Consider the following 27,320-nt stretch of genomic DNA (forward strand, 5'->3'; position numbering starts at 1 on the left):
ACGGACCACCTGGGGCTTTGCTCTGCTTCCTGGTGCCGGGTCTCTGGCAGCCACCCCCCGCCCCGGACCTGCTCACCACGTGGGGTGCGCACCAGGTGCCCAGGAATAGCAGAGGGCCTGAGTGAGGGGTCCCCTACCTTGGTGTGGAGCTTGGCCAGCTGCTTCTCGTCCACATCGGGCTGCTTGTACACGCGCTTCTTGTATCGAAACTGCACAGACAGGAGGAAGACAGTGCACCCTTGTCACGGCCCCAGAGGCAGGCGGCCCTGGCTGGCGTCTCCCTGCGCATGGGACTTCAGTGCCCAGAGCTCAATACAGTCCTGCCCAGGTGCTGCGGAGCCCCCGGTGTCCCGAGCCAGCTCTCCCTGACCAGGCCCTGGGCACCCGGCGTGGGAACCTGCCCGCCGCGGCACCCCAGCAGGTGTGGACGCTGCCTCAAAGCCTGGCCTATCTTCCCGCCTTTGGGGGAATGGGCACCCACAGCTGCCAAGAAAGGGGCACACCCACAAGGAAGGCTCCAAACCCGGGCTGCAGGGTCTGAAGAAAGAGGCCCCGGGGTCCCCAGGACAGAGCGGGGACCTGCTGGCCTGCACCGGGACTTCCTCGCCCCGCATGCCCAGGTACCTCCAGGGAGGGGACGCCGGGGCCTGCGGGCTGTGGGTACTCGCGCAGCAGCCTCTCCTCGTCCAGGAACTTGCCGTGACGCCCGTTGCTGGCCGGCTGGAACAGCCCATAGTTGAGGACGTCCTTCAGCCCCTGGTTCAACGTGCAAAGGATCCGCTGCTTGGCCACCCACACTGTGGCGTCCGGGTTGAAGCGAATGCACTTCTGCAGGGGGACAGAGACACCTGGTCAGGGGCATGGGAGCACACAGTCACCCCAGCGGTCAGACATCTGTGCATCCGTGGGGGGGGGGGCAGGGTGGCCACACCCCAGCTCTGTGCATCCCACCTAGTGCTGGTTCTGAGCCCGGGACCTGTGCTCTGCAGCCTGCGGAGTGGACGCAGGGTTCACAAACGCAGGGGGGAAAGGCCAAGGCAGGTGCTGGCCTCCACCTGGACTCAGCCTGGCGCCACCTGCAGGGCTCCACTGGGACCCCCGGCCTCGGGCCAGCTAGGCCACCGCTTCAGCAGCACGTGGAGAAACACAGATGGCCACCCTGCCCCCCCCCCACGGCGTCCACTCTTGGGCTCTGGGACGCAGGGCCTGTGCTCTCCAGGTTCCAAGCTGTTCTGCTGGTCTGGGGGACGCGCCGTGGGAATCACAGTTCGAGAATATTGTCCCTCTGCATTTGCGGGGACTTGGCTTCAAGACTCCACAAACGCCGAATCCAAAGTTGCCCACAGCCCTCCTATAATGTGGCGCAGCACTGGGGTGCCCACTGCTCCCCTCCCTGCCTGGCGTGCCTCCACACCCTCCTGGGTTGTCCCATCATTGACCGTGCAACACAGCGGCGGTGGAAACAGTTGTTACATTGTATCCTTCAGGGACTCAGGACAAGGAAACGACCCACACATCTTCAGTGCGACTGTGTCCCCAAGTCCTTCCAACCTGGGGGTGTGTCGTCCACGCCCGCAGAGCCCAGGGTGTGAGAGCTGTCCCTGTGACCTGCGAGGATGGCTCCCTGGAGTTTAGACGCAGGTGACCCTGTGTCACAGCTTCTCCATGGGATGCCAGGGACGGGAGGTCTCATGCCGCCCGCGCCCACTGGGGGCGGACACGCGGTACACGTGACCCTGTCGTGGTACACGCTGTCGGGTGGGAGGCCAAACTGTGGCCTCCAGAGCGGGAGTCCCGACAGGGCGGCCAGACCCCACCCTACAGAAACGTCCACAGCACAGGACAGGGACACGGTGGCTTGGTCACATCCCCAGTGCCTTCTGGGAGAGCCGCCCAGACTCCTGTTGAACACACACCACCCTCTGCGCAGCCACCTGCGGGTGAGCCTGGCTTTCTCCCTGGGAAAAGCACCAGAGAAAGGAGTTGGGCTGCCCCTGCGCTGGGGCCCCTCCCTGCAGGGACTCCGTGTGCCTGTGCCAAGGACGCAAGGGGCCAGGCGGGGCGGCCGTCTGGCGCGGGAGCCTTGGCTGAGCGCTCGGGCTGCCGTCAACAGTGACAGCGCTCCTGCAGCTGGCAGGACCTCCCCACACCAGGACAGGACGCCCCGATGCTCTCTGTCTCCTCCAGTGTCACAGGCTGCATTGAGGGTGGCCCTCAAAACGCCCCGGGCCACGAGGCCGTGCGGCTGCTCCTTCCAGCCAGAAGACAGCGGGCCGTGGGCCCCGCACCCGTCACCCTGAGTGAGCCCTCTGAAAACCTGGCCTATTGAAAGAGTGATCAGAAGTGGCCAGCTGGGGACCCGATGACCCGACTCAGGAGCCGCTGCTGACCCCGGCTCCAGCAACACAGGCCCCAAGCCCAGGTCCCTCGAGTGGTGGTATCGGAAGGCCTGGGCTGCCTGCCTGCAGGAAGCAGGGGACGTCCCCGCGGAGGAGGGGGCTACAGTGACGTGTCGGGTGAAGGGTGCCCCTCAAAGCAAGGGCTGACGTCCCCCCCTGAGCGTGATCTGTGTGGAAATGGGGCCTCTGGGCATGGGATCAAGTTCAGGTGAGGCGTGATGGATGAGGTGGCCCCAGCAAGGACTGTGTCCTCACAGAAGGGGCCCTGGACACCGTGAGGAGGCCATGAGGACAGACGGACAGAGTGGGAGATGGCTCCTACAGGCCAGAGTGCCACCGACGGCCGGCAAGCCCCCAGGGACGGGGAACAGCTAGGGGCCAAGGAACCTCGCACCCACGGAACCAGCCCTGCCCATACTTTCTCCCTGAGCTTCCAGCCTCAGGAGTGGGACAGCCCAGCACGTGCTTGGCCAGGGTGTCCCAGACTGACCAGCACGTAACCCACCTGCTGCTGACCAGCAAAAAGCAACAGCACAGCACGTCTCCCCGAGGCCACTGGCCCAGCGCCCCAGCTCCTGGGCACCCCCTTAGCAGAGTTGCCACCTGTTCACACCTGGATCAAAGCCCAGGAGACTCTCGGGTGGCCCCACTTCCCGTGTCCACCCACCACCGCTGATGCAGCCATAACCAGCTCCAGGGACACCTGACACAGCATGGGGGTGACACTGTAGAATGAATGAGTGCATGCCAGGAGCCGGCCCCAGGCCACTACCTGCAGTGGGGAAGGACATGTCCTCAACTGTCCTGAAATGGAAAGGAAAAGGAAGCCCCCAGACAGGCTCCCTGGGAACCAGGGGAAGAGCTCCTGGGAGAGCAGGTGCTGCTGCCCAGTAGGGCCCGACCGGAGGGCTGCCTATGACGCACAGGACACGTGGGTCAGGACAGAAATTCCTGGGGGAACCTCCAGATGGTGGTGATGTTGGTGACGATGGTGATGATCATGAGGGTGGTGAGGATGATACTGGTAATGGTGGTAATGGTGATGGTGGTGGTGGTGGTGATCATGGTGATGGTGATGATGGTGAGGATGGTGATGATGGTGAGGATGGTGGTGATGGTGATGATGGTGGTGATGATGGTGATGGTGGTGATGGTGAAGATGGTGATGATGGTGATGGTGATGATGATGGTGAGGATGGTGAGGATGGTGATGGTGGTGATGATGGTGAGGATGGTGATGGTGGTGATGATGGTGAGGATGGTGATGATGGTGGTGGTGATAGTGATGATGGTGATGGTGATGGTGGTGACCTGATAGTGATGGTGGTAAGGATGGTGATGATCAAGATGATGGTGGTGATGATGGTGCTGATGGTGGGGATGGTGAGGATGATGAGGATGGTGAGGATGATGGTAATGGTGGTGATGACAGTGATGGTGATGGTGATGGTGGTGATGATGATGGTGGTGATCATGGTGATGGTGATGATGGTGATGGTGGTGGTGATGACAGTAATGGTGGTGACACAACAGTGATGGTGCTGATGGTGAGGATAGTGATGATGGTGATGATGGTGGTAATGGTGGTGATGACACTGATGGTAATGGTGATGGTGGTGATCATGGTGGTGATCATGGTGATGGTGATGATGGTGATGATGGCGATGATGATGGAGATGATGGTGGTAATGGTGGTGATGATGGTGGTAATGATGGTGATGGTGGTGGTGATGGTGGTGATGGTGGTGATGATGGTGATGATGGTGGTAATGATGGTAATGATGGTGATGGTGGTGGTGATGGTGGTGATGGTGGTGATGATGGTGATGATGGTGATGACAGAGATGGTGGTGGTGGTGACCTGATAGTGATGGTGGTGAGGATGGTGACGATTTTTGTGATGATAACAGTAGAGGTAATGAGAACAATGGTGATGGCGAGACCATGATGATACTGAACAAGATTAAAGTAAGAATTGGAACAAGCTCTGGCGTGAGCAGGTAGCGCGGAGCCTGTAAGAAGGCAGACACACAGAGGATGTGCTGACCATGACTCTACTCCAGGTCATCACAGACCTGATGTCCTAGCACCAGCCTCCAAGTGAGTAACTCAAGACTCAGTCGCCCCTGGTGACACCCAAGCCTAACTCCTGGGCCACCCCAAGCCCCCACCTCCTGTGCCCAGTGTGGGCACCAGGGCCAGCACCTGCTCCCAAGACCAGGAGGGGCTCCCTGCCCGTGCTGTCCTGCACCGCCTGTCAGTCGAGTTAACCTGCAGCCTCCAGAGCAGGAGTCCCTGTGTCCCAATGGCCACCACCCTTCCTCACCCGCATACCAGCAGCCCCTGCACTTGGCTCACCTAGGTCCCCTGTACCCAGTCACCTGCACCGCCACTCCACCACCAGCACCCTCCTCCCGAAGGCTCCAGCCTCCATGACCCAGGGAGAGGCTGGCCTTAGCCTCAGTCTTAGGCTCTGTCCTATCTCAATGCTCCTCCCTGCTCTCACCCCGCCACACACACACACACAAGAAACCTACACACACAGAGACACACAGCACACAGAAGTACCCACAAACACACCCAGAAGCCAACACACACCCACAGCCCCCAACACACACAAATACCAACACAACACACCCATCCATGACACAGAAAGCCACACGTGTGTGCATACATGCACACACACTCACAAGCACACATACTCACACATATTCTCACACACACTCTCACACACAGTCTCACACATTCTCACACACACTTACACACTCACACACTCTCACACACACACACACACACACACACACACACTCACACAAACTCCAGCTCACTGCTGGTGCTGTAGGTCTGAGGCCCCGGGCTCTGTGCCTCCAGCTGACTGCCCTGTCCCCTGCTCCCCTGCTGGAGGAGGCCACTCCTACTCTCCCCTGGCCAGGGCCCCTCCTGGCCTCCCACAGGACGCGCTGAGCACCCTTCTGGGGGCTTGGCGGATGCAGCCGCCTGTGGACCACTGGCCCAGCTCACGGTGACTCCCAGCCTCTCCACTGCGAGGCTCCTCCACTAGGGGGCAGCACCACCCTGGATTTGCCTGGGAAGGTTCTTCCAAGCCTCCTCCTGACGGGCAGCAGGCAGGACGGGTCACTGACGGATCTGGGGGTTCCCTGTGCTCAGTGGACCAGGCTCACCGACACCTCCGGTGTGGCATGGTGTGCGGTGAGGTACAGAACACCTGGGAGGGGGGTCAGGAAGCTCAGGACCCAGCCCGGGGCTCCTCACTCCCCCCCAGGGGCAGGGCGCACCCCAAAGCCCGGGCTGTGGCTGGGTGTTGTGGGGATGACACAGCCGGGTGGAATAGGGCTGGGGGCAACCTCAGCCCATGCTGGAGGCACACAGCCCCCAGCCAAGGAAGCTCCCGGATTCCTGCAGGGCAGCCTAGTTCTGTGTCCCCCAGGCCCGCACCCCAGAGGGGCCCCACCACACGGTGCAGAATGCCAAGGCTTCTGGGGGACACGTCTCTCCCCCGGCTCTCTCCCTGTCTGGAGCCCATTCCACTGCTCCTCACCCAGCCTGAGCCACCCTGGGACAAGGTGACCTTTCCTTTGGTCACCATACCTGACGCTGGTAAACAGCACTGGCATTAAACCATGTCAGAGGGACATTCCCAGGATGGAATACGGGTGGGGTGGGGGGTAACCCAGGGTGGAGAAAGGCCCAAATTCACTACCCTGGGGATGTGGGGCCGTCACTCAAGGAAACAGCACGCGGAACAGGGCTGCCCCAGAGCCCGCAGGCCTGCGCGCCCCAGCCAGGCCCACCATGCTGCCCGACAGAGAAACGCCAGCTCACGGTCAAGGTCAAATGGGAATGAAGAGAATACGGGAAGCTCACGCTCGCGCTTGGCCAGCGTGGCTCTGGGAGGTTCTACAAGATGGAGCAGGAGCTGAGAACACCAGTCAACGAAGACAGCAGGCCCTGGGGACGGGCAGGGGCAGCTGCTGGCCCGGACCTCCCTGGAGCTCAGGGCCCTGGACACAAAGGTCCCAGCCTGGGCATGCCTCCCCTGCAGGGCACGGCCGAGGACTCACAGGGCGCTGATGCCCAAGGGCCAGGCCTGCGGGTCTTGTAGGTCTGTGTCCTGTTTCTGTGTTAGCTGCTTGGGCCACCACAACAAAGCCCCACACCTGGGCCCTAGGGACAGACACTGTCCCTCATCCTGGGGGCTGGAAGTACGGGACCAAGGTGTGGCGGGCTGGGCCCTCCCAAGGCCTCAGCCGCATCTGCTCCCTACATCCTCAGTGGGCCTTTGGGTGGCTGTGTCCTGACGGTGGTCTTCTGAGGACCCCAGGCAGACCAGGCTGGAGTCACTGTGATGGCCTCCAATTACCTGCTGAACGTCCTCACCTCAAAAACAGCCCTGTGCCGAGGTCCTGGGTTGGGCCATCCAGGCACCACCACACTGGACAGCCAAGGCCATAGAGCCTGTGTCCACGACGGGGCTCAGCGCACTGGACACCCACTCGCGTACATGGGGCAGGTCACAGCCCCTGTGGCTTCAGGGCCTGCACCGCCAGTGTGGAGGAGTGCCGGGCGGTGGCGGCTTCCGGGACTCGGCCGTTTGATTTGCAGCTACAGGGCTCAGCTATTTCACAGACGAGCTAAATTGCTTTCCAAGTGTGTTTGGGGCCCTGTGTGACGGAGACGGGGACAATGGTCATTTTCTAAGACGGTACTGAAGGCGAGGGAGTGTCTAGACAAAGCCCGAAAGGACACTAAATATGATGCCGGCAGATACGTCCTCTTGCAGAGGGCCACCCGCACAGGTCCCGCCGACGCAGGCTGGATCACACCCAGACCTTCCGGCATCCGCCCCCATCCGTCTGCTAATGCCCGGTCCTCGGTGAGACCTGAATCCACCCATCCGGACTCCCACCCAAGGAGCCCAGCAGAGGCCAAAGGACAGGGGAACAAGCCTCCGGGGAGCCCCCAGCACACCCCGTTCCGCATCCAGAGCCAGACAGTCCCTGGCAGGAATGACGCGCCCGGTCACTGCTCCCAGAGCACCTTGGGCCTTGGCACGCTGTGGGAGAAAGGTGGTCCTGAGCGCCCGGGCCTCACACTCAGGGCCGCCCACACCCCAAACTCCCTCCGGGTCACGGCCTAAGTCAGCACTGGTTCCCTCTCGACGTGTTTCTGAAGAGCGTGAGCCTGGCCCGGGCCGCAGCTAGGCGTGTGTAGGATGTCCGCCTTGCACATCCTCACACTCTGAAGCTCAGCCCACACCAAGGCCACCCCAAAGGGTAACGGGGCCATTTGCGAGTGCATCTGTCCACGTGAAATAACGCTGCTGTGGACAAAGCCCCACCAGACCAGCACCTGTGGCTGCAAACCCCAAAGCTGGAGCTTAAGCCAGAGGACCCCGAGATCCAGGAGCCAGGCTGGTGTCTCTGTGTGGACACTAATACAGGAAGGCCTGGCCCTGGCTCCCTGTGCCATTAGGAGGGAATTTCAGAGGGCACCGGCCTGATAGCAGCCACTCGAGGCTCTGGTGACAGGGAGGCAAACGTCTCCTGGGGGTGGCCAAGGGGCCGCGTCATCGATGGCTGTTGTCAACAGGAGACTAAACAGCACTGCTCAGGGCCCGCCAGGCCTCCTGTGTGCCCCCAGGTGGCTCTGTCCTGTTCAGCAGCCAGGGCCTCAGGAAGGACCTGCAAAGCAGAGGGTCAGAGGCGGCCAAGGCCAGCTTAGAAGCGATCCACCTGTGACAGGCAGGGTGACAGGCAGGGTGGGGAGACTATCACATGGTCCTGATGGCAAACCCAATGTGTGAGCCGTGAGGAGGAGCACCCACTGCCCACTTCCTCCTGGAGGAGGGAGTCGCACCTCATGCCCAAGGAGGAAGCCCAGACCCGGCTGTTCCCGGCTCCCAGCACCCCACTGTTCCCAGCGCCATGGCTGTTCCTGGCTCCCAGCTTGGAAGGGGACCTTAAGACCACACTTGAGCACCTCCGTGCCTCCTGCCAGCACCCAGCACCCTGATGGAGTCACTGCCAGGAAGACGGACCCAGGAACGACAGCGGAGGTGGACAGGCATGAGGCCGCTGCTGTCCCCAGGGGGCTGTGTCCTCAGAGACGGAGAACTGGGTGATGTCCAAGCCCGGGACAGATGCTGGGAAAAGTCTGGCCCTTGGACTTAACGTGGAAAATTAAATACTGACCACCCAAGGCCCCAGGAGGGCCACCTTCTGGGTAATTCTGGTCACCCGAGCCACCAGAAGGGCCTCTGGACCACAGTGTTCTTCCACAGCATGGGGGTCACAAGGCTTTCGTAAGGAACGCAGGGGAACTCTAGCCAAAGCCACTTTCCCCCAACATTACTTTCTCAAGGAGATTCAGGAGGGAATTAACCGTGATCTTGGGCAGAGAGCCTGGAGGCCTAAGTGGCCTCTCCAGGGACACAGCGGCCACCCGCCGTGTGGCAGAGGTGCAGCAGAGAACCCTAACACCAGCGGAAAGGGTGCACGTGCTTTCTGGTCTTCTGAAGATGGCAGCTGTGAGGGCAGATCCTCCCAGCCTTTGCCAGTGCGCCCCGCAGAGGAGAGCAACTCAGAGGGACCCAGGCTCGCCGTCCCTCGGCGCCTCCCACTGCAGCCCCAGGGCCGCCCGGGCTTCACACCTTCAGGCTCACCAAGCCCCTGGTGAAGGCTGCAAGTGCGACCCCGGCAGGCACTGAAGCCCAGCGAGAGGCACTCGGTGCAGCCTCCCAGAGGACGAGGTGGCAGAGGGGCAAGGGGACTCTCTCCCCTTTAGCAGCCAACTAATGAACCACAAAGAGAAGTAGCTTCTCTGCCTTTCCTGCCTCCCAAAGGCGATCTAATGTGTCCTAAAAGGGACGTGGCAGGGTGGCTCTAAGCAGAGGCCAAAGACCCTGACCACATATTTCTGTAATGCCAAGGGCAGAGGCCCAGGTGGATGATGTGTGGATGGTGGGTGGATGGTGGGTGGGTGGATGGATGTGTGGGTGTGTGGATGGTGGGTGGATGGTGGGTGTGTGGGTGTGTGGATGGTGGGTGTGTGGGTGTGTGGATGGTGGGTGGATGGATGGATGTGTGGGTGTGTGGATGGGTGGGTGGTTGGATGGGTGAATAGGAGAGTGGATAAATGGATGGGTGGATGTGTGGGTGATAGATGAATGAATGGATGGTGGGTGGATGGGTGGATGGGTGGATGGGTTGGTGGATGGGTAAGTGGATGGATGGGTGGATGGGTGGGTCGATGGATGGATAAATGGATGGGTGGATGGGTGGATGGATGGGTGAATGGATGGTGGGTGGATGGATGGATGTGTGGGTGTGTGGATGGGTGGGTGGTTGGATGGGTGAATAGGAGAGTGGATAAATGGATGGGTGGATGTGTGGGTGATAGATGAATGAATGGATGGTGGGTGGATGGGTGGATGGGTGGATGGGTTGGTGGATGGGTAAGTGGATGGATGGGTGGATGGGTGGGTCGATGGATGGATAAATGGATGGGTGGATGGGTGGATGGATGGGTGAATGGATGGGTGGATGGGTGGATGGATGGGTACATGGATAGGTAGATGGGTGGATTGGTTGGTGGATGGGTGGGTGGATGGATAAATGGATGGATGGATAGGTGAATGGATGGGTGGGGTGGGGACATGGAGCGGTAGACAGATGGGTGGAAGTGTAGATGGATGGATGGATAAACAGATGAGTGGATGGGTGGAGGGATAGACGGATGGGTAGGTGGATAGGTGGGGGAGGGATAGGAGAGTGGACGGGGTGAGTGGGTAGATGTATGATGCATGGCGATGGGAGGCTAACATCAATAAAGATCGATTTCAAGTGATGGATGCCGAGTGAACAAAGCCGAGTCCTGACAGTGCCCCGGTGTGCTCCTTGTTCTGCTCCAGGGCAGCGCTCTGTGGTGACAGTGACAAAGGAGAAGAGTCACTCACACTGAAGTGTGCATGGTGTCTGTCTCTGAGGGGAGGGACTGGGAATCGGGATGAGGAAGACTTTGACTTTATCTACAACGTTTCCTCTTGTCATTAAAAATGGCAAAGTGCTCTTAACTGTTAATTGTGTCTAATAAACACACTGGTGGTCATGACATTTTTTATGTCTTTCTACGTTTTAAATTTTACATGTAATAAAAACAGCACAGATTTCAAAGAGCCGAGGCATTCTGGAGCCTTCTGGGGACCTGCCTCCCCGTCAGGGGGGCCTGATTTGGGGCCATGGACTCGGGGCTCTGGAGGACTGGCCTCGGGGCTGTCACTTCTGCAGAGTCCTATTGATGACTTTCCTCTTAAGGCAGAAAATTGGCTCCAACAAGGTCAAGTTCAAGTCTTTCTAATTAAGTCTTTAGTCCCCATTGAACGTCCTACTGGCTGACAAATGAGCGGGAGGAGTCCACTGGGGGCAGGTGACCTGAAGTCAGCGGGCAGATGCACAGGATGGACACTTCTTGAAACAAGAGTTTTACATCCCGGTATTGACCTGGCCACGGGATGACAAGGGAGGCTGTTTGTGACAATATTCAAGCAGTTAAGGAACATGTTGGGCACAGATGAGAGGGGACAGGCTTATTGCAACAGGGAGCTGGAAATCTACAGAGCGTGGCCCAGGCCCAGTCCACACACGAACAACTGCCCTCGAAGGAGCCAGACGGGGAGCCACAGGCAGAGACCTGAGGTCGGGGCCGGTAGGAATGGAGCCCGGCTGCTCAGGGTGCTAGCTCCCCCGGGGTGGGAAGCCACTCTAAGGGTGACAGGGTCATGGCCCACCTACTCGTGAATTCTCTAAAGCCCACCGAATTGCCCCTTCCCAAGGGTGACCTGTGCGCCATGTGAATCATTCTGAGTTCTTTTTAAAGAAAGAAAACGTCTTTTTGGTCCCGGCTGAGAGACTGCAAAGACACAGGCAACGAGTTTAAAACTCACGGATACGAGTCCTGGCCAAGGACGCTGCAGGTCTGACCTCGCCCACTCCCCGTCAGGAGCCTGCCCACGGGCTCCACCTTGTCCTGCGCCCCAGTCCTGGCCTCCGTCGCCACCCCGCTGTGGGCAGGAGCCTCCTACCCGCCCTCCTCCTCCGTCCTCCCCACAGAGAAGCTAAGACCCCCCCACACCCAAGGAGTCACCAGCTCTGAACCAAACCTAAGGTCCCACTGAGCCAGGCCACCATGCCACGGGCTCACCGTCCCTCCTCCCCCACAGAGCGATGGTGTCGGGCACCCACTCGCCCTCCCGCCAGACGTCCACTGTCCTTCACTGTCCCCAGGCAAACACACTCAGAAGCTGTGGAGAGGGACGCTGACTAAGCCGTCCCCCCGCACCCCCTGTGAAGCCACAAAGGAGGAGCAGGTGTAGAAGCCACCAAGGCCTGCAGGGAGCCACCCAGCGGGGCACAAGGCGCTCCCACGCGGGCAGGACATGGGGTGGCTGCCCCAGAGGCACGACCCTGGCGCTCAGGCAAACCGCCAGCGCTGACCAGGGGACTGAAGGGGGAGTCTGGCGCTGCCCTGGGGGCTGAGGAGCAGGGGAGGGGACGGGGCGGGTGGGACACAGGCTCCTGCACCAGCAGGAGAGGGTGGCCTGGGGAGGGGCCGGGAAGGGCAAGCTCAGGGTCAGAGAAGGTCCCCACAGCCCCCAGGGACACAACCTGCCTGGCCATTAGGGGGAAAGACAGGGCCACTGGATGAAGAGCTCCCACTCAGCAACAAGAGGGGAAGGAGCCTGGACAGATGTGACCATGTGACAGGACAGGTCCACGGCTGCAGGACGGAACTGGTGAAGGTGTCCAGGAAGAACAGAGTGTGGTCCTCTCCTGAGAGGTACCTTGTCCAGGAGAGGTGGCCATGGAGGTCCTGGGTCAGGCACACAGATAGGCCCAGTCTGCCTGCTGCCAGGTGATCTGGGAGGCCCCCTGGGCTGCACAGTGGAAGGTCAACACACACAGAGGACGAGGGCACAGGCAACCGACCGCACCCGCTTCCTTGGCAATCCAGGATGAAATGCTGCACAGACAGAGGACAGGCCCCTGTGGCTGCCCACGCTGCCCGTTTCCCAGAAGCGTGGACTTCAAGAACCCCATCCCCCCACCTGAATCTGCAGTTCTCGCCTCCCAAGAGGCCAAGATCCCAAATCAGACCCCAGCCAGGCAGCGCTCAAATAGAGCTTTCAAGGCCACAGACCACCTGGAGCCCCTTCCCACGTGGCCCTTGCACAAGGGGTCCGCGGTCAGGCCCTGGTTCTACTGGACGGGGATGTGGGTGGGCCCAAAGGCTGCCAGGACAGGCCATCCTCACACTCAAAAGCACAGGAAGGGAATGCGGAAAGCTGCAGACAGATCACGGGCCTGAGACACGCCGACCAGGAGGGATGGAGGGCCTGAGGGAGGGACCGCCCTGGGAGCTCTAGTTGGACCCTCTGGGAAAGCACAAGGTCAAGGCTGCTCTGGAGTCAAACGTGTTGCCAGCTCCATTCAGAAGCTTGTGATAGATCAGGGTGTCTCACCAGCTGGGGGAGGGGGAGGGAGGAGAGGGGGAGGGACATTGGGGGGGGAAGCAGAGTTGGGGGGGGAGAGCAGAGTTGGGGGGGAGGCAGGGACAGTGGGGGGAGAGCAGAGTTGGGGGGAGGCAGGGACAGTGGGGGGAGAGCAGAGTTGGGGGGAGGCAGGGACAGTGGGGGGAGAGCAGAGTGGGGGAGGGAGAGGGACAGTGGGGGAGAGCAGAGTGGGGGAGGGGGAGGGACAGTGGGCTGGAGAGCAGAGTGGGGGAGGGGGAGGGACAGTGGGGGGAGAGCAGAGTGGGGGAGGGAGAGGGACAGTGGGGGGAAAGCAGAGTGGGGGAGGGGAGGGACAGTGGGCTGGAGAGCAGAGTGGGGGAGGGGGAGGCAGGGACAGTGCGGGGAGAACAGAGTGGGGAGGGAGAGGGACAGTGGGGGGAGAGCAGAGTGGGGGAGGGGGAGGGACAGTGGGCTGGAGAGCAGAGTGGGGGAGAGGGAGGGACAGTGGGCTGGAGAGCAGAGTGGGGGAGGGGAAGGGACAGTGGGCTGGAGAGCAGAGTGGGGGAGGGGGAGGGACAGTGGGCTGGAGAGCAGAGTGGGGGGAGGGGGAGGGACAGTGGGCTGGAGAGCAGAGTGGGGGAGGGGAGGCAGGGACAGTGCGGGGAGAGCAGAGTGGGGGAGGGAGAGGGACAGTGGGGGGAGAGCAGAGTGGTGGAGGGGGAGGGACAGTGGGCTGGAGAGCAGAGTGGGGGAGGAGGGAGGGACAGTGGGCTGGAGAGCAGAGGTGGGGGAGGGGGAGGGACAGTGGGCTGGAGAGCAGAGTGGGGAGGGGGAGGCAGGGACAGGGGGCTGGAGAGCACAGTGCCCCGGGTGAGGCAAATCTGGGGCTGTGGCTTTGGGATCTGCGCAGGCCCGGGAGGCAGGGGGATGGATGGATGGCAGCGAGCTGTGCTGGCTAGGAGAGCCGTGGAAGGGCTTTTTGCTAAATGAAATATTCAGCTCCAACATGCATTTATTTAACACAGGAGAGCACTCCCTGTTCCCCAGGAGCAGCCGGCCCTGCCCCTCTGCCTGGGCGCCTGTGGTCATGGGATGGACGACCAGGCTGGCAGGAGGGAGCTCGGGGCTGGCGTCCGATGCCCCGAGGACCCCAGAGGTGCGTGGCGGGCTGGCGCGTTTCTTCTTGGGTGTCCCTGGGGCGCACCTCTTAGCACCCACGAGAACCCGAGCTGCCACGAGCCTGGGCCCAGCTGGGGTCCCACTTCCGCGTTCAGTGTCCTCCCAAAAACAAAACAACAGAAGAGCGCACTATGGGCACTGATTTGGGCACCTGCCACTTCTTTGTGGAGGCCACGTGGATTGGCAGCACCAGCCGCTGTGTCTCTGGAATGACCAGAAACGCGCCCTCCACGTGCCTCTGGCCTCCACTCCCTGCGTGGCCTCTACACCCAGCCCGGGACCCTGCTCAGCCAGGACCCAAAGGCTCCTGGAGGGGTGGCCGCCCTGCCAGAGGCTAAAGCTTCAGTCACACCTGGACGAGTGGGCCTGGGTTCAGACCACACCTGGGTGAGGGTCCATACGGGGCAGTGGAGGGACAGCCCGGCAGCTTCTCCAGGCACTGTCACCCAGCCGGCCGGCATGGGGCCCCGGGATGGACCCGCTGGCAGCTCCACTAGGCTCCTCTGGGCAGGATTCCAGAAGCTGCTGAGTCCCCAGCTAGACAGAGGACTCGCCCACAAGGGACCACATGCGGGAACAATGTCTGCTTTGTTGCTGAGAACTCACGCCCGTGGGATTTCTGGTCTCAACCTCCCGGGGCTTTGTTGGTTTTGAACAAAGTGAAGGGAAGTGGTCTTCAGAAAATTCCAGAAGTGATTATGCCCCAGTGGGGACTGACCGCGGAGGCCCTCCCTCCACAAAGCACCCTTGTGCCTCGGGGCCCAAGAGCAGGTGTCACCAGCCGCCACTCTCGAGGGTGTCCCAGGCTTCTGGCGCAGACAGAGGAGACCTGCCACAAAAATAAGCTCTGCCTGCGCCTTAATGAGGGTCACCCCCAAGGAGGGCTCCAAGCAGGCTGGAAGGCGGACTCGGGCTTCCCGGAGGGTGGTGCCGTGGCATGGCTGCCCCGCGCTCAGCGGGCCCTGAGAACCTTCCAGGCCCAACGCCTTGTCCTGGCTGCGATGGAGCACCTCACCCAGCAGTGAGACGGCCTACTGACCCCTCTCCCTACACGAGTGACAAGGGCTTCCGAGGTCAGCCTGGTCGGGGACACCACGGGCTCACCCTGTGCCCACGGGGGCTCAGGCATCCCTCCCCCAAAACGCCTGGGAACAGAGGTGCTTCGGATTCCAGAGTTTCCGAGTTTAGAATATCTGCAGATGCTGACCACGGTCCCCGGGGTGAGACCGAGTCTGCGCTGATTCACTGTTTTACTTGTACGTGACGCGCTTCGCCTGAAGGTGACTTCACACAGTCTGTCGTCATTCTGTGTGAAGCAAAGCTCCGTGGTGTGGAATTTCCACATACGACATCACGTTGGTGCTCAGGACACGGAGGATTTTGCATCATTTCAGGTTCTGGATCTTTGGATTAGGGAAGCTGGACCTGTCCAGGGCTGGACCTCCGCCTATACTGGCTTGCTTCCAGACCAGGGTCTGCCACCCCTTGCTGACCTCACCCCTCAGGGCCTTGCCCCAAAGCACAGAATGAATGGTGGGGCAATGACTGGTCCACCCCTGCATGGCGTCCACCCAGAGCTGCCCCCATGCAGTGCTGCCCACGGAAAATGCCAGCTTCAGTCTGGGCACCAGGCGATCAGTGGATATGTCGAATGCAAGCATCTAGGGCCTCCCCCCAGCAGGCTTCCAGGCCAAGGCCGAGTGTCCCCAGGCCACCTGCTCTGCCTGTCACTGGTTCTGGGGTCTGGTGGCTCACACTGCCCTCTGCCTACTAGGGTGCACAGAAAACCTCCATGTGACCTGCCTGGGAGGGAGAGGGAGGGACGTGCTGCCTCTGGGCCAGCTGTGGCCATCGCTGCACCCACTGGATCACCTGAAATACTGGTCCTTCCTCTCTGTGTGTCACCGCAGCAAAGATGCTCAGAAACACCACCCACTTCAAGACTGCCAAGGACCACACACTGACCACCGGCTTGGAGACCGGACGTGGTGTGTGCCACCAGCCAGTGTCCAGGATGCTGTGAATGCCGGCCTTAGTACAGTCCAGGGTCCACCACATGGGACACCGCAGCCCTGGACCTGCAGCCTAGGATGGGCACCTGTGGGCAGCCTGCTGCCTGGGGTGGGGCAGGGCAGGGTGGGGCACCTGCTGCCATACGCACCCCTTCCCCAGCAGCCTCCCCCTCCCCCAGCTTCCCAGTTCAGAAGGCTAAAACCTTACAAGGGTGGTCAAACCCCAGGGCCAGGAGTCTCCACCACTGCAGGCTGATGCCGAGGAGCGCAGTCTCCAGGGCCAAAACAGGGAGCCACCCAAAAGGCATCCAGAGCGAGATGTGGTGCCTTCCAAGGCCAGCAATGTCCCTCTCAGACAGTCCCAGGGAAACGAGAGACCCCAGGGGGGACGTGCCCTCTCACCCTCACCGGGCCGTACCTCTCCCTCCCAGGGACATGCCGGGGCCCCGTGGGCCTGGTGTCCTCGCAGACCTCCTGCTGGGGTCCTTGCTGAGGGGGGATGCAGAGGATGGGACCCGCCCTCCCTGAAAGTGGACCGTCCCCGCCACTGGGGAGCTTGAGGCAGGCGGAAGGGGAAGAGAGGCCAGCCTCCGGGAAGAGGCCTTCCACCTGGAAAGCTCTGCAGACACACAGACAGACAGACAGACAGACAGCTCTAGCTTCGAGAGGGAGTCCAGGAAGACGCCCTCACGTGCTCGCAGATCAGAAGGACCCACTGTTGTCACTCGACTGGGAGGAGATGGGGAGAAAGGGCCGGAGCCGTGATGAGGCTGTGACACAGAGAAGGCAGTGAGCAAGGAGCCGGCAGGGGACAGACAAACCCCGTGAAGAAGGGGGCCTCCCGGAGACCCCGACACCAGGAGGGAAACCACAGGACAGACGCCCGAGAACAGACAGCAACTGGAAAGAATGATTTCAGGAGGAGACGGCGCAGGGCGACGGAAACAGATGAAAAGTCAGGACGTGTGGCTACGGAGGAGCCGAACTGGTAAGGAACAGGGAGGACCCCGCAGCCACAGCCGGCGCGGGGGAGCGGAAGATCCCGCGAGCACCCGGGACAGCGCCCTCGAGGGGCGACGAAGAGGGACAGGAGGAGGACGTCCAGGCCAAGGCCGACCACCAGCCCGCAGGGAGAAGACCCCAACTGTAACCCAGGTGCAGGGAGATGCCCTCGAAGGCAGGACCCAGGCAGCAAGGAGCACGGCCATTGTGTCCAGCCACGAAGCCGGTCTCCAGAAACACAGGCCGAGACGGCGTCCCCCAGGATGGAAAGAGAACCAGCTCCTCTGCAGCAACGGTCACGGCAGGACCCCAGGGACTTGCCCGCTTGGAAGATGGTTGGCAACCCAGATCACATTTCCAAGCTCATGCCATCAGATGAGCACGGAGCAGAGAAGTCCAGTCGCCGGGGCAGGTGTCCAGGAGGTCCAGCAGACGGAGCTCGGCCTTCTGCTTCCTGGGCTACCCAGCATCCTCCTTGGGGACAGCGCCGGGACGTTCGCATTCCCACGCTCTCCTTGGGGACAGTGCCGAGGCACAGGCAGGTGCCTGGGCTGGGAGACCGTGGCACACCACAGGGAGAGAGCATGTCTGGCTCGGGTGTGAGTCATGGCGCTGTGGCCATGGTCCGTGTTCAGAGCCAACAGTACAGCGTCCTCACAGAACACGAGGAGCTGTCCAGCAAGGAGCCCCACCGAGAACGAGAACCTGCTGGACACTCACTGAGCGGGCACTGCCCCCAGGACTCCTCCTCAAAAGCAGACGGAGCACTCAGCAGTGAGCTCCACCTGCTGAGGTGAGAACCCAAACAGGCGCTGGGAAGAGGAAAGGCCCTTCCCTGGCCAGAGCCCGGCAACGCAGGGAAAGTGTGGTGGACAGTGACCATGTACAAACGGTCCTGCGCCCCCAGGAGATGGCAGGCCCGAGGGGGCGAGGAGAGGAGGGGAGGGTGTTTTGCGCGTGCAGGGGTGTGTGTGCGTGTGTGTGTGCGTGTGTGTGCATATGTGTGTGCATATGTACGTGTGTGCGTGTATGCGTGCGTAGTCTATATGTGTGCGTGTGTGCGTGTATGTGTGCATGTGTGTGTGCATGTGTATATGTGCACGTGTATGCGTGTATGTGCGTGTATGTGCATGTGTGTGCATGTGCATGTGTGTGCACGTGTGTGTGCATGTGTGTGTGCACGTGTGTGCGTGCACGTGTGTGCATGTGCGTGTGTGCGAGTGTGCGTGTATGTATGTGTGTGTGTGCGCGTGTATGTGTGTGCATGTGTGTGTGCATATGCATGTGCATGTGTGCGTGCATGTGTGCATGTGTGTGCGTGTATGTGTGTGTGTGTGTGCATGTGCGTGTGAGTGCGTGTGTGTGCACACAGGCACCACTAGCTTCTCCCCTTCAAGCCTTCCTGCTCCTCCTCCTGGGTGACCTCCTTGGCACCAGGCGTGGTCTCCCGGGGGGACCAGGGGAGGTGGGGAAGTGTCGTCCTCCACAGTCCTCTCCCCCCTCCCTCACCGTCCCCACAGCTACAGAAAGGACCCGTGGGGGTTCCAGAGCTCCAGGGAGGGGCCCAGCTGCCGAGGAGAGGGAGCCTGGGTCCCTGAATGTCTGCGTGGATCAGAAGGCCCCACCTCTTGCCGGGCCAACCCTAGAGGCCAGAGGGAGAAGGGAACAGGGACATGTGGGTGCTGAGGCTGGAGACTGCTCCGTGGGGAAGGAGTGGGGGGGAAGGGGAATTGGACAGCAGAGGAGCGAGGCTCCAGCCCTGGGGGCATCCTGCTCGGTTCCCTAAGGTGTCCCTGGACAGCCTCCTGAGACCTTCCTGTCTCCTTCTCTCCAAGGTAGATAAAAGCACTAATGAAGTGGGCCGTTCGCAGCCGGGTGGGCGTGATGCTGAGGGTGACGGGCGCGGCTGGGGCTGGCCTCGGCACCTCTGCCTGCAGTCATCCCATTGTCCCGGGGATGCACCCCAAGACCCCGGGGGTGGGGCCTGGCACTGCAGAGAGTGCCACCTGCGCATGCGATGCGTCCTTGTCACCTATCACAAGGGCTAACTTATAAACGAGGGACAGTAAGAGAGAAGCAGTGACGGCTGGTCATAGAAAAACCAGGCAACACACGGTGGTCAAAGCTGCTTACAACTTGCGGGTTGTGTACCTTGGAGTCTCCCGTACAGTATTTTCAGGTCATGGCGATTAACACGGCAGGAAGTGAGACGGCTGATAGGGGGCCACTGCCCGGGAATTACCTGCAGCAGTGTTCCTCAGAGGTGCCAAGTGACATAAGAAGAGAGAGAAGCCACACGCCACACACCCAGAAGCCACCCTGTGCTTCCAGCATGGTCCATGGCCTGCGGCACTGCAGGGGTTATTTTGGGGGCCCTGGGTCACCCCAGCTTCCCCAGGAGAGATGACCTGGCTGACCTTGCCCTTAGGACAGTGAGGACTCTGCGGCAGCTCCAGCCCAGTGAGCGCCTACTGGAGACAGCAGGCCCCTGCTGGGCAGGGCTGGTGCCCCTGGGAGGCGTCAATCTCCTCTAGCCCTCTCTGGACCCAGGGAACCAGAGCCCTGCACAGCCTAGGATGCCAGACCCTGACGGACACGAAGGTGCAGGAGAAGCCCCTTAGCATCTCCTCTGATCCCAGAGCATGGACCTCCAGCCACTGTGCCCCCGTAAAGGGGAACCCTTCTGTGCTTCAGGGTCCCGCCCAACAGAACCCTTCAGGGGCTTCCCCAGATCCTGCCATTCACCCCCCCAAGAACCTCCTTCCTCCTGTCTGTCGCTGGGGTGGGACCACTCGGCTCTATGCACCCCCACAGGTGCTGGGAGCAGAGATGCCCCCCGCAACGGAACATGGTTCAATTGAAACAAAGCGAACAGCACCCAGGAAGCAGCATGAGGCAGAACAGACGGCTTTCATCTAATGAGGACCCGGAATGTGCCCAGGCCCACACCCTCAACACCTCAAACACAGTGAAGTAAAGTCTGGTCTTCTCCTACGGGCTGCAGAGGCTGGCCCTGACCTCACATCTGAGCACCGAGCTCAGCTCCCATAGCCCAACTCCAGGTCACCCCTGACCTTGGGTCTGACCCCTGACCTCGGATCTCACCTCCAGACCGCCCCGCTCCCACTCGTCATGCTCCAGCAGCTGCCCTCTCGACTGAGTCCCTGCAGCCCACAGAGACACTCCCCACCCCCAGGTGGCTCCCCACCACCTCCACCACCTCCACCACCCGGCAACCATCCGGCCAGTGCGTGTGGGCATGCCCTCCCCTGACCAGAACAGCCGACACAGACGCTCCTGCAGCCGCTGAGTGTCAGCAGGCCCAGGGCACCCTCCGTCTAACCCCTGAGCAGGACGCAACCCCACACCAGGCCTGAAACGCCAGCACCCACAAGCCAGACGGGCGACGCTGCCCGGGAATCAGCCCTCTGCTGGGAGGGGGTGGGCCTGGGGGCGCTGTCTCTGCTCTGGGGCACCTGCAGCCTCACGGGAGAGCCCTGCCAGCCACACAGAGGAGGGAGGGACGAGGGTCAGGAGAGGTGCCTGGTGACAGGGTGGCTTCAGAAACCGAATCACTGTCCTGTCCACCCTGTCCTTCACGCCCACCACCCCAGCCCCTGCCCCAGCACCAGTCGGCCTCCAATGGAGGCAAAGCTGCCTGTGAGGGCCACAGAAACCCGGAAGCAGCCAATGACCAAGGTGGACCGCACAGGCAAGCAGCCACCTGGGGGCCACAGGGAAACAGCACAGGGAAGGACATGGGGCCCAGGGCTGGTGGACAGTGGCCTGGCCAAGGCCAGGAAAGGCAGGGCTCATGGGATCTCCATGCTCCCAGAAGTGGGGTGGGCTCGGACATGGGGACCACGCATGCTGGGCCAGAGCAGCGAGGGAGAGGCAGGCTGGACAGAGGCCATCCCTGAGTGTCCACAGAGGTGCTGGCTCACACTGATCCCTGTGCAGGACGGCCGCCCGTCCTGCGGGCCGAGCACGCTGTAGCACGTGCTGTGGCTTGGATCTGGTGTGCCTGTCCCTCAGGGTGGCTGGGTGGAAATCGGATCCTCACTGTGAGGTATTAACAGGGTGGAAACAATCTGTCTGTGGTGTCCAGAGCTGGGGCCTTCAGGGCCAGATGATCAGCAGTAGATAAGGTCACCAGGGTGGGGCTGGCGGACTCCTGGTGGCCTCATGAGAGCAGGGACAGACCAGACAGACAAGATGTGCTCCCTGCTTCCTCCACGTGGTGTCCCATGTTGCCTGGGGACTCTGCCCACAAAGAGGCTGTCACCAGAGGAGACCTGTGACCTTGAACTCTCAGATCATAAGACAAAATAAGCCTCTTTTCTTTACAAAGTAGCTTTCCTCGGGGACTTCATCATAGTAGCACATAGGGCTGATAGGCTGTGCCCTGAGCAGAGGCAGGAGCAGGGGACAGTGTAGCTGGAGGGAGGGGCTAGGTGGACAGGAGGAGCACCTTGCCTGTGTCATCATCCCTGGGGGTCCAGGTTGGACCAGAGGCACCTGTGCCCTCCAAGCCGGGTGGACGCTGCCCAGCTGTGGACGGAGGGTGGGCCCGGGAGGGCGCCACCGTGCGCAGGGGCTCACCGTCTGCTGCAGGTCCTGGATGACCACGCGGATCACCAGCGTGTTGCCCTGGGTCTCCTCCATCCTCGCCCCGCTCGGCTTCTCCCCCGTGGCCCGAATGGTGTCGTAGACGGTCTCGTCTTTGGAGCTGTCGGACTCGGAGCCCACGGAGTAGTCGGAGAAGCTCTGGGCCATCTCGTCCTCACTGGACGTCGGGAGGCGCGGCATGGCTGCCAGGTCTCTGCCAGGAGAAGGAAACGTGAAAATTAAAGAAAGCCCGGGGGCTCCAGGGACCGGCCCTGAGGAGCGCAGGCGCAGCTCAGGCTTTGCAGGTGACACCACCCACGGTCTGCTGTGCACGTCCTCGTCCACACACGGGTCCCTCAGGCGGCAAGATTGCGGCGCCCCCCCACACACACACCGGGCAGAGGCAGCAGCAGCTGGGACAGGGCCCTGAGCTCCAGCCTGAGGCTGCAGAACCCAGCGAGAGGCAGCCCCGTGAGCTGGCAGAAGAGAGCGGGCTTAGGAGGCCTCACCGGGGGCCACCGGCACTTGGAAACTTCCCACGTGAGGGAAACGGCTGCCGTTGGTTTTCTTTGAGGACAGAGCCGCGGGAGAGGAGGAGAAGCGGGCACAGGGTCAGATGGCAGGAGTCCTCCCTGTAACAACCCCTGCTTCAAACAGCTCTGAGGGAACTGGGTAAAAATAGCCCAGAAAGACGGGCCGGTCTCAGCCAGGAAACAGCCTCCGGCACCAGGACAGGAGCAAACCCCGCGGCCCAGAGCAGGCTGAAGCCGGAGGCTGGGGTCCCCAAGAGGCTGGGGCAGCTGGGGGGGCTCCTCCCCCTCTGTCAAGGGCAGTAACCGCACCCAGCAAAGATCCAGCCAGGCTGCCCACGGCTGCCTTGGACCACGGGCCTCAACAAGCATGGAGGACAGATGCTGGGAGCCGGCACCATGACCGTGACGCCCTCCGTCCCTGGGGTTCAGAAAGAACTGAATGACGCTGACTTAAACCGGGGCCTGGTGGAGGGCGTGCCAAGGCGACCCAGCAACTGCACCTCTGCCCAGACTCTAGGGAGAGGGCCAAAGCCACTTGCCTGAGGAAGGATGTACAAAACCCAGCTGTCCCAGGAAAATGGGACACGTCACCCTGATCATTCAGGGTCTCTTCAGCCCATGGTTCTGCCATGAGTATGAATGAACCCAAACTACGTCTGGGTGACCCCAACATGTGACTCTGAGCCAAAGGGAGGCATCTACAGAATGATCCAGAAAACCCAGAGCCTGCTCTAGAGGAAGGCTGGGGGACACAGCCCAGTCCTAGACACAGTGCACAGGGGCCAAGGCTGAACCCGGGAGAGGCCTCCCTTGGGGGACGGAGTGGCAGGCTGGCCGGCCTCCAGCCCCATTCTTCCCTCAAGCTTAGACGACAAGATGCCAGACGTTGACGGAGCCGGGAAGCGGAGGTCCCCTGTGTTGTATTTATGGCTTTCTCTCTCTGGGCTGGGGGGCAGGAGGGCACAGCACCCCAAACACGCTTCCCCAGAAGAACACGCGGAGCCCAAAGCAACTGAGAAGCAGCAGATGCAAGAAAAGTGCCCTGCTCTCCCCACACGTGCCCCAAAGCAGGACACGAACTGACAAGGTCCCCTCCTCTCTGTTGGGGATGGAGGTTCGTCTCCAGAGACACCTCTGACATCAGCCTGAGACCCGCACAGCGCTCAGCACCAGTCCTGACCACTCTCCTCCCCAGGCGCCTGCCACCCGGGAGCTCAGCCCTTCCTCTTCCCGTCCTGTTGCATCTCTAAAAACTCATTGTTCTCTTCTTGAGATGCCACCTCAGCTGTGTCACACTGAGGGACACTCTGAGTCACTCTCCCCAGGCTTCTCCTATGGAGTGTGCCACAGTGTGACAACCGGGTCTTCCTGGATCCCTCAGCCCCATTCACAGGGCCCCAGGCAGAGAACCCCCAGGTGGGAGGGAAAGCTTTTCCAACTCTGCAGAAGGACGGGAAAGGGAGAGAGGGAGGGGGGAGGAAGGAAGGAAGAGGAAGGAAGGGAGGAAGGAAGGAAGACAGGTGGGTGGGTGGGTGCATGGTTGTCCAGGTGGGTGGTGTGTGGATGGATGATAGATACACGTATGGATGGAAGGAAAATTGGGAGGGTAGATGGGTGGATGAAATGGATGGATGGATGGATGGATGGATGAGTGGATCAATGGATGGATGAGTGGATGGATGGATGGATGGATGAGTGGATGGATGGATGAGTGGATCAATGGATGGATGGATGGGCTGATGGATGGATGGATAGATGGATGAATGGATGAACTAGTGAATAGATAGATGAATGAACTGGTGAGTGTGTGAGCATATGGATGAACAGATGGACAGACAGGTGAGTGGCTGAATGGACTGGTGGATGGGTGGGTAGACGGATGAGTGAGTGGGTGGATGTGGAGAGGAGGGAGAAGAACACCTAACAAGATGCTGTAATTTGAGATGCCTGCTGTGAGCTGGTCACACTGGTGGGATGTGGGACTAACAATGGCCTGGAGATGGTCTGAGTCAACAATTCACCGTTCTATTTAGACTTTTTCTGTAAATTAAAACCTATCTCCTGTGCGCCAACAATGCACTGGATTTGCAGGGGGTTGGGGCGGCTGTGATCCAGCAGTGTGCCTATGTGCGGCATGGGCACCGCGGCTCATGGAGCCCATGACCCGCTGGGTCTCCTCCCTCCTCACAACCCTCGGGCCGGCACAGGACAGCCCCTGAAATCAGGCGTGCGGTGTCAGTGGGCACAGGTAGGCTTCCCCACTCCAGCCCTGCAGCCCATCCAACACCGGTGCTCTGCATTCTCGGGGGCCCGTGGGAATGCTGCCCGTCTGTGTGGGCACCAGGCAGCGCACCAGGACTGCGCAGCCAAGACAAAGGGCCTGTGCACGTTGCTCACGCTCTGGTCCCCACAGCAGGAGTGGGCTTTAGAAAACACTGAAGGTGGAATTTCCCATGAGATTTACCCCGTGGGACTTCAGGCTTCTGAGAACCACGGCTGCGGCCACCCAGGCCCTCCGTGCCCACTGGCAGCCTCCCGCCAGCACTGAGCTGCAGCCACCCCTGGGGCAGGAGCCGCACTGTACCCAAGGGGCCACTGCCCTCCCTGTGCGATGCAGAGCTCACTCTGGAACCGCTCACCTGCCCAGCGGCTGCTCTGTGACTGGGGGCCCTGGGAGTGTTCAGGGAAGCCCTGGAGAGCGGGACGGAGCCTGAGCCCAGTGAAGCTGCACTTCACCATCCACAGCAACCCGCCCCAGGGGTGGTCCCAGCTCAGCCTGCCACTCCTGCTGGACCAGCTGCAGAGCCACACCGGGCAAGAGGCCCCGGTGCTCCTCCACCCTCCACCCCAGGCTCCAGGGCCCCGAGGCTGCAAAGGACCCGCTCCAGGAAGGCAGCTCCCCACTCACAGGAGTCACAAGATGGTGACCAGGGGCGTGCTGAGGCTGGGGGCGGGGGTCAAGGGAGACGGAGGCCAGGGGTCAGCTGTGGGTATGATGCATGACATTTCAACGCTGAAATTCATTGTTTTTTAAGATTCAGCTTGCAGTCCACACACATGTCCCTGGCTGGTGACCCGTGGTAGACACGTGGTCAATACTGTGAGGTGTGCATAACCCCCAGGGTCTTCTTCCCCAGCGAGGGGTGCAGCCTGGCTTGGCCTGCTACACCCAGCCTGACTCCAGGACACATCTAGAGCCCAAGCAGGGACAGCAGCAAGGAGACCTCCAGGCACCACCCTCCAGCTGCCCCGGCACATGCCCACAGCCCACCCCTCGCACCGGCCCTGGGAGGTGGTCACACACTGGCAGGCCAGACACCTGACTACCAGGAGGGTCTTGGCCCTAACAGAAGGCTTGAGTGACCTGGCCAGCAGCTCTGTGGGAACAGCAGGCACCTGGCGCAGGAGCCTGGACAGAATTTAATGATTAACTCCTGGGTAGGGCTGCCGGGTAGGACAGAGGGCGGCCAATTACACTGGGCATTTCATATGAGCAGCAGATGAGTTTGGCACTAAATATACCCAAATATGCGCTAAATATGATTATGCAGGACGGCGGCTCGGGTCACACTAACACTGAACATCCATTCATGGTTCATCTGACGTCCAGACAGAAGTGGAAGGCCTGCATGTCGTCCGCATCACTGTGGAGGACACAGGGGTTCCCTGACCCCCTCAGGACCAGGCTGCAAGGGGGTTCCCTGGGAAATCAGCTCCAGGGCAGAGGAGGGAGGCCCCCGCAGCACGGGGCACCCCTCGGTGGTGTAACTATTCTCTCGGGGGACGCACCCAGCTATGAAGTCCCGGGGGTGAGGTTCAAGGGCTCAGACTCTTACATCAGCCCTGCTGCAGTGACTATTAATAAGGAGAAAAGAAAATAACCACCGAGAAGCAATTTCCACAAAGACTCAGTGCTTTGCTGCTAACCTGCTGCAAGAGAACATGAAACTTCCACTGGCTCATTAGGCCCCTAAAGCCCGCCGTGGACAGCAGCTGGGTTTCCCAGCACTCACTCTTCAGCCATCATGGAAATATAAAAGCCGCCTCGGGACAGAAGACACATAATAAAGACACAAACAGAACCCATGGCAAGACGACTGGGCCTTTGTGGATCACCTGCAGGAGACAGGGGGTGCCCCGTGTGACTTCTACCTAAAGCACTCAAAGTTTTGATACAAGGGAACCTCAAAGAGACGCAGGAGGCGAGATTGTGTGACCACCTCCTTATTTCTTGCGTTCAAATGCATTCCATTTGCAGCGAGACCCTCCCCAGTGCTGGCTCCGGGCTTTATTTAGACAGACATCTAAAGTCAGGCCACGGTCAGAGCTGGTGGCAGGACACAGGGTGGCCAGCCACCAGGCAAACCTGCAGAACCTGCGTGGACCCTGGAGGAGCTGCGGTTCTGCCGCCATGGTTGGAAGCGGCTGTTCCTGCAGATCTGGGAGAAGACAGCACTGACGGAGAGCTCGAGGTTCAGAGGGCAGGGACTCCAGGGAGAGGCCACTCCAGAGCCCACCAGGTGGAGGGGCAGAGGCCAAGATGGGCTCAACATCCTCTCTAAGGGGCAGCCTCATCTAAAAGTGGCTCCCACCCACCTACTGTGCCCACTACCCAGCAAGTCCCCCTGAGAGATGCAGCCCATCCCCTCTGCCCCACCACCAGAGCTGTGTCCTCACCCCCAGGACCCCTGCCCCAGAGTGACACGAGCCCCTGCTGTAGGTCAAGCCATGCCTCCTGCAAATGCACAGAGGAGTCCCATCCCCGGTCCGTGACTGTACCTGGACCGAGCCCTTTAGACAGTAATCACAGTAAACAGAGGTCACGTGCACAGGCACTAAGCCTGCGTGAGGTCGTCCCAAAAGGTGATGAAATTCAGACACACAGAGAGATACGGGGAGCCTGCATGGGGTGGGGCCGCGGTGAGAGAGCCAGCGAGAGGGACCTTCTAGAAGACAACAGGTAAGAAACACAGCTCCCCTCAACCCACGCACAGCTCCAGCCACGCTGCAGACCTGAGGGTGAAAGGCAAAGCCACAACCCCTAGAAGAAAACACAAGA

At 60.9% G+C, this 27,320-nt stretch overlaps 1 protein-coding gene across 6 annotated transcripts in view; it reads right to left on the bottom strand.

The window, feature by feature from the left end:
• Shank2 (SH3 and multiple ankyrin repeat domains 2) overlaps window positions 1-21,929 on the bottom strand; it is a 355,852-nt gene extending 333,923 nt beyond the window's left edge. For 5 of the 6 annotated variants that reach the window (XM_077108955.1, XM_077108953.1, XM_077108952.1 and 2 more), the window contains exons 1-3: window positions 21,723-21,929; window positions 625-828; window positions 138-209 (exon numbers count right to left, since the gene is read on the bottom strand). In XM_077108955.1, coding sequence (XP_076965070.1) covers window positions 138-209; window positions 625-828; window positions 21,723-21,929 — 483 coding nt within the window. The remainder of the gene's footprint in view (window positions 1-137; window positions 210-624; window positions 829-21,722) is intronic. The other variant, XM_077108956.1, reaches the window with a different exon arrangement.
• Window positions 21,930-27,320: the final 5,391 nt, after the last annotated feature.

This window comes from Callospermophilus lateralis, chromosome 2 (assembly GCF_048772815.1).
Source record: "Callospermophilus lateralis isolate mCalLat2 chromosome 2, mCalLat2.hap1, whole genome shotgun sequence".
NCBI classification, from domain to species: Eukaryota; Metazoa; Chordata; class Mammalia; order Rodentia; family Sciuridae; genus Callospermophilus; species Callospermophilus lateralis.